Source organism: Sebastes umbrosus, chromosome 11 (assembly GCF_015220745.1).
Source record: "Sebastes umbrosus isolate fSebUmb1 chromosome 11, fSebUmb1.pri, whole genome shotgun sequence".
NCBI classification, from domain to species: Eukaryota; Metazoa; Chordata; class Actinopteri; order Perciformes; family Sebastidae; genus Sebastes; species Sebastes umbrosus.
The window spans coordinates 25,025,799-25,035,215 of record NC_051279.1 but is presented as its reverse complement, the minus strand read 5'-3'; the positions used below and the strand labels follow the sequence as shown (position 1 = coordinate 25,035,215).

The 9,417-nt window shown below is 41.0% G+C and overlaps 1 protein-coding gene across 2 annotated transcripts; it reads right to left on the bottom strand.

The window, feature by feature from the left end:
* Positions 1–906: 906 nt before the first annotated feature.
* Positions 907–9,082, bottom strand: si:ch73-139j3.4 (CD82 antigen). Of its 2 annotated transcripts, none has more exons than XM_037783664.1 (9): positions 8,541–9,082; positions 8,389–8,500; positions 7,600–7,687; positions 7,386–7,498; positions 7,142–7,216; positions 6,907–7,002; positions 6,630–6,827; positions 5,106–5,189; positions 907–1,266 (listed from the first exon to the last, which is right to left on the bottom strand). In XM_037783664.1, exons 2-9 carry the CDS (start codon positions 8,452–8,454, stop codon positions 1,021–1,023), a joined length of 966 nt encoding a protein of 321 aa, XP_037639592.1. In that variant the 5' UTR covers positions 8,455–8,500; positions 8,541–9,082; the 3' UTR covers positions 907–1,020. The 2 variants fall into 2 exon arrangements, with proteins under 2 accessions (XP_037639592.1, XP_037639591.1); XM_037783663.1 differs by having other exon boundaries at positions 8,389–8,502; positions 8,558–9,082.
* Positions 9,083–9,417: the final 335 nt, after the last annotated feature.

The window sequence follows — 9,417 nt, the reverse complement described above, 5'->3', positions numbered from 1 at the left end:
TAATAATAATGTACTTTACACCTAGGTACTTTTGCTGATCATGAATATTGTACTTTTGTACTTAAATATTCTCATACAATATGAGATAAAAATAATATAGAATACTATTTACATTATTAGCCTCGACTACAGTAGTAATTCAGTACAGTAGTTTTGTAAAGCACTTTGTAACCTTTGTTTTTGAAAAAATTATTATTATTGTTATTATTATTATTATTATTACAGTACACATCAAATGAAGCATGTAGAAAAGGAGGAAGTTACAATTAAAACAAATAATACAATATAATAAAATAATAGCAAATACAGAAAATTATAATAATATGCAAATACTTCAATATAAACTTAAAATAAAAAATATTATGTAATTGTTTTACTTTTGCTGAATGATGCACTCAAAAGATCTTATTTTAAACTTCAAATTTCACAGAATTAAAAAACATTTTGTTTGGCTGATACCGACAGTTCTGGTTAATTATTTCATCAAAATAACATCTAATGAATGAATATTATATAATGATCATATATGATGACGGCCATGTGATTTAGATCGTATTTCTGTAATAATTAATAATATTTTTAAACATCTTACCACAGAGTGTGTTCAGACAGATCAGAGGAAGCAGCTTCATGCTGACGTTCAGCAGACGATCAGTCGACATGATGGAGGTAAAAATGTGTCATCATAACAATGTAAAGGTCACTGTGGTTTCACCGCCTTCAGATGCACAGCGACAGGATGTAACATCACTGTCCTTCAGGTACACAGCGACAGGATGATATATAATATAATAATAATAATAATATATGAATTGCATCGAATTGTGAGTTGAGTGCATCGTTACATGTCTGAAGGTTTAACATAATTATTTATTATTTATTATCCATTCATGAGGAAACACTGAATACTTGAAGTTTTTCCAGATTTTATTACATTATTGATTTTAACATCAAATATGAGCAGAAACATTCAGTTTAGTTTGAAGTCTGTCGATAACCCGGGGCTGGCTCCAGGTACATTTAGTTGTAGTTCTGGTTGTCATGGTGATAAGCCGCCAGCTGGGTGGGGTCCACAGATTCAGGGTAGTCATGGTGATGTGCTGGGTGGGCGGGGTCTACATAAGCATAATCAGGATCTGCGTAGGCGTAGTTCTGCTCTCCGTAGTCCAGGTCCTCTTCAGGGTCGGCCAGACGATCGGCTCTTTTCAAAGCGGCTTTCCTGCCAAAGGCGCGGTACAGGTACACCGTGATGACAAACTGGACCGCCTGGACAGAGACGGGAGACACTCAGTGGACTCAATGTGTCCATGTGAAGACAAGAAATGAGCAAATGTTAGCGTATTAAAAAACTGAAGTGGACAGAAAAAGCTGTGGACAAACACTAATACCCTTTTTCTACGCTCTTACCCGAAGACGACTAGCCTTTCTGTTTCTAGGGTGTCACGTTAGACATCATGAATGAACCAGAAAACTATAGAGGACGGAACCTGCCATAATCAAAAATCAATCAATACATAAATAAATAATTTGATAAATAAATATGTCGTAAAATGTAGCAAAAATATAAAAAATTAAAGCTGCAAGCAGCGATGAACGGGCCCTCGCCCCTCCTTGCGCGTCGGAGATGCTGGCGGGACGCGGACCGACGCGGCCGGGCACCGTGAAAACCGAAACTCTGACGAGCGCCATGACGCCTGCCGCAAGGCTCTACGACAAGCGGTTCACGAGTTATGAAGGGGGCGTGGCTAATGTGTAGGGGGCGGGGATAACAACACCAACTTAACAGGCACTCTCTGCTGAGTGATATAACACCTCCCACAAGACTCTACGACAAACGGATCATGAGTTATGAAAGGGGGCGGGGCTAATGTGTAGGGGGCGGGCATAACCTTCACCAATGAAACAGGCACTCTCTGCTGAGTGATATGACACCTCCCACAAGACTCTACGACAAACGGTTCATGAGTTATGAAAGGGGACGGGGATAATGTGTAGGGGGCGTGGCTATGACTATATTTTTGCATTTACATATAATCAGGACTGGACCCTTATCATACCTGAGAAATTTGGGGCAGATCGAACTATGTACAGTTGAGTTAGGGTTAACCCACTCTCTGCTGAGTGATATGACACATCCCACAAGACTCTACTATAAATGGTTCATGAGATATGAAAGGGGGCGTGGATAACGTCTTGGGGCGGGGCTATGAGTATATTTTCTCATGTACATGTCCTCAAGACTGGACCACCATCATACCTGCGAAATCTGGGGCAGATGGGACTAGGTAAAGTCAAGTTACAACAGCCTACTGTTTCATGGCGAATGGCTCAAAATGGCCGCCACGGTCAGGTCGTTAAGTGAACACTCACCATTTTGATAACTTTTCATCCTCAAGGTCTTAAGGTGGTCCTGACCAAATTTCAACTCGATCTGATCAAATATGTAGGAGGAGTTCGTTAAAGTATACAGCCTACAAAAACCCCCAGAAATGGGCGGAAAATGGGCAAAATCGCACATAAAATTCAATATGGCTGACTTCCTGTTGAGTTTTGGGCATACCTCCAAGAGGCTTTTTTGTTTCTCTCCACATCTTACATCTGTCTACCAAATTTTGTACTTGTAGGTGAAACCGGAGCGCGGATATCAATTTTTCCATTTCATGGCGAATGGCTCAAAATGGCTGCCACGCCACGGTCAGGTCGTTAAGTGAAAACTCACCATTTTAATAACTTTTCATCCTCAAGGTCTTAAGATGGTCCTGACCAAATTTCAAATCGATCTTATTAAATCTGTAGGAGGAGTTCGTTAAAGTACGCGGCCTATAAAACGCTAAAAATGACATGGAATCCAATATGGCCGACTTCTGGGTGGGCGGAGCTAATGAAACCCAATGAGGAATATGTTTCAAATGATGAGTGGGATATGCATACCAAATTTCATGAATATCGGATCAACTTTGACAAAGTTACAATTTCAACGCGTTAGGGGGCGCTATAGAGCCGGCTAAACACACTGAGCCTAATGGCTATACATTTACATAAAGTTCACAGGTGTCTATCATTTTGCCAAATTTCATGAGTTTTCGAGTACCTAAAGGTATGTTCAAAATCTAAAAGACATAAGGGGGCGCTAGAGAGCCAACATGCCACGCCCAAGCAAAATTTCACCACTAAAATAAAGTAATTACTAGTTTGGATGTGTGTGTAAAGTTTCATGATTTTTTGTGCATCCTAAAGTCTTCAAACATGTGTTCGTAAATTTTAAAATCACGCAGGAAGTCCAAGATAGCTGACTTCCTGTTGGCCGAAAAAATCTCAAAAACATTTAATCCAGGTATGAGGGCGTGAGCAATGACATACTTGAATTTCGTGACGATCGAAGAAACTTTCTCTGAAAAACTGCGTACTTTAGGGGGCGCTATGGAGCCCCCTGGAGACACCCGAGCCCAGTCACTCCAGAACATTGAATTTCCCACCAGTTCTGACGCATACTCCACTTTTGGTGAGTTTTTGGGGATGGCTAAGGTCCCAAAAACGCGATATTCCAGCAGAAAAAGAATAATCCCCAGAAAAACAATAGGTTCCTTGCACTTCGTGCCTGGCACTTTCGTGCTCGGGCCCTAATAAATGTAGCCATTAATTAAAGGGACTGTTTGTAAGAATCAGAAATGCTTGTTAACAGCGACACCTGTGGCCGTTAAATCAATGAAAGTCAGCGTCCTGTTGCTCGTGCTTGTGCTCACTCTAAATAGACATGAAGGAGCATCGCTCACAACAGTGAGGCGACACACGTCAGCTAAAACCACAATATCAATCTATATTTCAGCTGCTTGACAGTAATGTTAGCTGACCAGACGAAGGTCTCTCCATGAATCAATGCTGATCCTAGTGCTGGCTTTTCCTGCTTCAGCCTCCCGACCGCGGCCAGAGGGAACAGGGGAAACACCGGAGTTTTGGTCGGAGACGATAACGTTTCTCTCTGCGGAGCCCCGTCACTTCACAAGACACGGGAAACCTCTGTTGGTCTGGAGGAGCTGCAGCATTTATTTTTGCACAAACGTCCACTGTACATTCACTAGATATTCTCAGAGCTAAACTAACTCTTCTGCAGTGTGTAGTGTGCGCACATAAACGTGAGAGTGGAGAGAAATAGCGTGAACGAGCACGGTGTGTGACTGAAGGCAAGCAGGTAGGCAGGCAGGCAGAGGAGCAGAATACAGCAGAGACTCTGGCCCTGGAGACCGAAGCTACAGTCTCCCCCGCGTCCTCCGACCGCGGCCAACACTGTTTAACAGACGGGCTTCACTAGATATAACTTTGTGGTTTTGGTGCTTCCGTGTAGTTTGTGTTGGAGTCTTGTCTGAACAGCGTAGCCAAACGCGAGCGCGCATGGGACACCGACCCGGATTGATTTATCCGTGTAAGAAGTTACAAACAGTCCCTTTAATTGATCAAATGTGACATAAATTGATATTTATTTATTTATGTATTTATTTTGCATGTATTTATCTTTGTATTAATTCCCTTATTTATTTACTCTTATTTATTTATTATTTATTTTATTTTTAAATGTATTTATTTATTCATTTCTGCATGATTTTCCCTTTGCATTTTACCCTCATTTATTTCCCCAAACTTATTTATTTCTGTATTCTTTTTTCTTTTCTTTATACTTTTCTTTATGTATTTCTTTTAAAAAATAAATAAGGGAATTAATACAAAGACCCTATAGAGATATATTAATATATTAACTTTAACGTGTGTCACATAGCATCGCACCAGAAAAGAGGTGAAAATGTCCACCCGGGTGTCATGTTTCCATCACTGCTGATCGGAGCTGGAGCTGATAAATATCCGCCACTACTGCAGAGACATTTGTCCTGGGATTGAATGCTGATTATAACCTTTCACACTAAAGACACTAAAAGCCAGATGTTAGTGGATGTTAGTGCGTCCCTGGTCCGTGACAAGTTGGGAGTGAGAATGTGTTGACAGTGAAGACTAATGTCCTCATAGTGCCCCCTAGAGGGGTAGTAAAGGTCATAAGGTCATCAGCATGCCCCGCTCTGTCTCTTCTGTTTCCAGACACATTGTGGTGTTATTACCTGGATCAACATGAGGCCGACGTCCATGCTGACGATTGTCAGAAAGTTTTCCTGCAGCCAGTCGCTGACCTTCTGTTTGCAGCCCTGCAACAAACACATATTATCCCGGTCTGTTCTCATTCGCAGGCTGTCAAATACCAACTCAGTGTCACTTTGACGTGTCCTCCCATTTGTACCACGATAGAGTGGAAGGAAGGAAAAAGCTTCAGTGAATATGCTATATGCTATAGCTAGCTAGCTAACCACATGGTGCCTTCATATGTGGTGGTGTTTACCGTGTTCATGGAAGAGTCCATATGAACGCCCCCCTCTTGACCTCAGAAGTGGAACGTTTCTGAAAGCTCAGAGTTCACGAGTTGTGATGTGATTGTTAACGTTGTCAGAAATGGCGGAAGACATGGAAGTTCATTTTTCGGTGCATAATAAGTTAATATATTGTAATTTTAGTCGTATATTGTTTTTCTTTGTAATTGTATAATAGGTCTGAGGAAAATGTTGATATTCCCAGCGGCCTCATCTTTCTCCTCTGTCATTATGCCTCTACATTTACTGCATTATGTTACCCACTTGCTAGCTTGCTAATTTGTTAGCCTCTGTGGCTTCTAGACAGCGACAGTAACGTTAATATTGCCGTTGCCCCTTCAGGGTGGAAGCAGAATATGCCTAGTGCCACGTAAAACATAAAATATATTTATATGATCACTCTTTACCATTCATGAGAGTCTGAGGACAATACACTTTACTCTATGAGATACTATCTGCTATTCCTATTGTTGTCTTTTTTTATGTATATGTATATATGTATGTGTATGTATGTATGTATATATTTATATATATATATATATTTATTTTTACAGTCAAATTTAACCACTGTGTTATTTTATGTAAAAGTCCTTTTTCACCCGTTTTTATAATTTTTTCTTCTTGTAAATTTCCACCAGCAGCAGGATGTGACATCATCTCTAAAGGAATCTAGTTGTAGTCTTGTAAATAGTGATGCTGAAAGATCCCCAGTCTTTGTAAAATATTATAGTCTGTGACTAAAAGCTCAGACTGAAGACACATTGTCTTTAGATGTGAGAGGGAGTCAGACTGCAGTCTTTTAAATCTCCTACTGTATGGAAGGCATTACCTGAAGACCACCGTAGTTCTCTAACACGCTTGTGAAACTACATTGCGGTAACGTGAGCTGCAGAGTGCTAAACTGTTGCTCCTAAAGTAGTGTTATTATGGTAAAGATGGCCTCTAAGCCAGGCCAACGGCGTTACCACGGGTTAACACTCGGCGGCTCACGTTACTGCAGTCTTGTAAAGGGAGGAGTGAGCGGAGGGGTACTCAGTTGGTTGCAATCTGCAACCATACCACTAGATGTCACCAAATCCTACATACTGCACCTTTAAATGGCAGTTTGGGCTAATTGCTATTTATAAAATGTCCTGACATTATGTAACTGTAACAAGTCTTTATAGTATAAAGACGTGTGTGTGTGTGTGTGTGTGTGTGTGTGTGTGTGTCCTGCAGTACCTGAGCATACGAGCCGTTTCCTCGCCCGTACAGCGGGGCGGTGAAGTTCAGCAGCTCGGAGCACCACGGTGAGTTAACGGCTGGACGATGCGATCTGAAACAGGAACAAGGAAGTACGTCTGGAGCGCTCAGGTTCAGACTCTGAATGTAAGAGTTCATCAGCCAATCAGCAGGCCCCGTCCTGCCACAGCAGCCTTCCTGTTGACGGTAAATCAAACAGTCACGATCACATCATCATGTTAATGTTATATTAACGGGACTTGAAGCAGTGACTCACGTAGTTCTGTATCTTGTCCATCAGTCTGTCGTTACTGTTGTTGTCTCTGTACTGAAGGATGATCTGATCCACTGTTTGATCCAGACCACGCTCAATCTGATGACATCACATCACATTATATACTTTATTATATACACATATATTTATGACAGAGGAATCAGGGTCAGTCACTTTATTTATAATGATATTATCATATTTGTTAAGAAGCACGACACAATAAACGCCCTGGTCTCACCTTGTCTTTGTTTAAGAGCAGCAGCAGAGTGACGAACAGCTGACCCAGGACCAGGACGATGAGGAAGCCCAGGTACTGAGGAGGACGAGCAGAGTCCAGTCACAGTGTGAGTGTTTAACATTACTACAGTACATCTGTTACAGCTGGGTATAAAGTAGGATTAATCAGTGCTTTCACAAGGATGTCACACACTGGTAATTAGAACCATCAGTGGTTCCATCAGCAGTTCCAGTTGGAGACTCACCACCAGCAGCAGGACCCGGTTCTCTTTGTCAGCTCCGAGAATCCCGACCACACTGACCGCTAACACCACCACGCCAATCAGCATCAACCCCGCCCCCACCACACGCAGCTCATCTGTACACACACACACACACACACACACACACGTTGACAGTGCAGTCTGGTGGAATGGGAAGGTGAGTTTTAGTGGACCAGACTAGCAGGAGCAGCGTTACCTGGAGGTCGATCTGGGAGGACGGTCAGGAGGTTTCCTCTGTCAAACAGGATCCACAACCCAATACCAGATACACTAACACCCAGAGCCTGCAGACAGAGGTCAAAGGTCAGGTCAAAGGTCGGCTGCAGTCTGTTCTACATCACAAAGAGGTTTTTATGTTTCTATGATGTTCAGACACAGATCAGCTCCTCTCAGACGGGGCTTAGGTTAATGACAATGTGTGAGGCTTTAGCATAACCCTTAGCATAACCCTTAGCCTGGAGCTACTGGCTCCCTTAGCCCGGTACTAACGGCGCCCTTAGTCCCAGGCTACAGCTCCCTTAGCCCGGGGTTTACCGCTCCCATAGCCCGGGTCTAACAGCTGCCTTAGTCCCGGGCTACAGCTCCCTTAGCCCGGAGCTAACCTTAAGGCTTCCTGGTAGCCTTATGAGAATACACTGTTTACCATTGGCAGAGCATTTTGGCAAAATTTTCTTGGGCGCTACCCACATAACCAGCTGTGCTGCTCATCCCACAAATGCATGATCCTTACAAGTTGGACATCATTGTGAAGGTAAAGAAACAGGCTTTCCAACCATGTAAAATACAATGCCGATTAGCATTGTAACAACAGAGAAATAATGGACCAAACACAAGTTTCCGAACTTTTTTTTCCAGTTTTTATTAGATATATAATTTAACTGAACGTGTCTTCACCAGGAAGATGAAGTTAATATGAGTATAATCAATATTTTGATTGGTCATTAATATATTAGATATAATCATATTTAATTGTACGTGTCCTCACCAGGAAGATGAAGTTCACAACTTGGAAGCAGAACTTCAGCAGCTGAATCTTCACATCCAGCTTCATCGTTCTTCACTCAGCCGCAACAACCAGCAGGTTCTGTTCTGATCTGATCTGATCTGATCTGATCTGTTCTGTTTTGTTCTGTTTTGTTCTGTTCTGTTCTGATCTGTTCTGTTCTGTTCTGATCAGTAGAACCACGGTGGTTTCTTCAGTCGTGTTCTCTCTTCAAGTTTCAGCTTCTGTCTGTTGAGTCTCGGCTACGACACCTGAGATCAGAGTCCACTTCCTTATTGTCTCTAATCCCAACGTCTCCATGGAAACACACACACACGAACAGTTAAATGACCAGTTTTCCTTCATCCTGTTTTGTTGACTTAATAAACTACATTTCCCAAAACATTATCTACAGATATATTTATATTTGTTATTATTATTGACAAAATCTGCCTGTTTATGAATATTACTGATGTAAATATTAATATGTTTGATAGATATATCAGAAAATGAACTGGTTATTTACATGATGATCATATTTACTGTATGAACTAGATATAATCTATGGAGGACGTAACCTGCCAAAATAAAAAATCTTCAATAAATAAATAAATAACTGACTTGATAAATAAACAAATATGTCATTGAATGTAGCAAAAATAATATTACAAATAAATGTAGCCATTAATTGATCAAATGTGACATAAATTGCTATTTCTATTTTAATATGCTTTTTTATTTATTTATCTTTGTATTAATTCCCTTATTTATTTACTCTTCTCTTTAATTTTCCCTTTTATTTATTTATGTATTTATTTTTATTCATTTTTTACAGACGTGACTTAATAACTCTGATTTTCTGTTGTGTGTACGACTGTGATGTGAACAGCAGAGGGCGCTCTGTAGCACAAACCACAGTTACGCTTTATATTCATATTCTCATTGTTCCTTTTATGGCTTGTAGGCTGAATGTTTTTAATGATTTGTTTAAAAAGAAACAGAACCTGAACCTCCATCACCACCTGTGTCCTC

Bases quoted from the DNA above. Each gene is read 5' to 3' on its own strand.
- si:ch73-139j3.4 (XM_037783664.1), bottom strand. From the start codon at position 8,454: ATGAAGCTGGATGTGAAGATTCAGCTGCTGAAGTTCTGCTTCCAAGTT. The intron at 7,499-7,599 runs GTAACGCTGCTC...GTGTGTGTACAG, and splicing joins CCTCCCAGATCGACCTCCAG to ATGAGCTGCGTGTGGTGGGG. The intron at 5,190-6,629 runs GTACTGCAGGAC...TGTTTGTTGCAG, and splicing joins GAAACGGCTCGTATGCTCAG to GGCTGCAAACAGAAGGTCAG.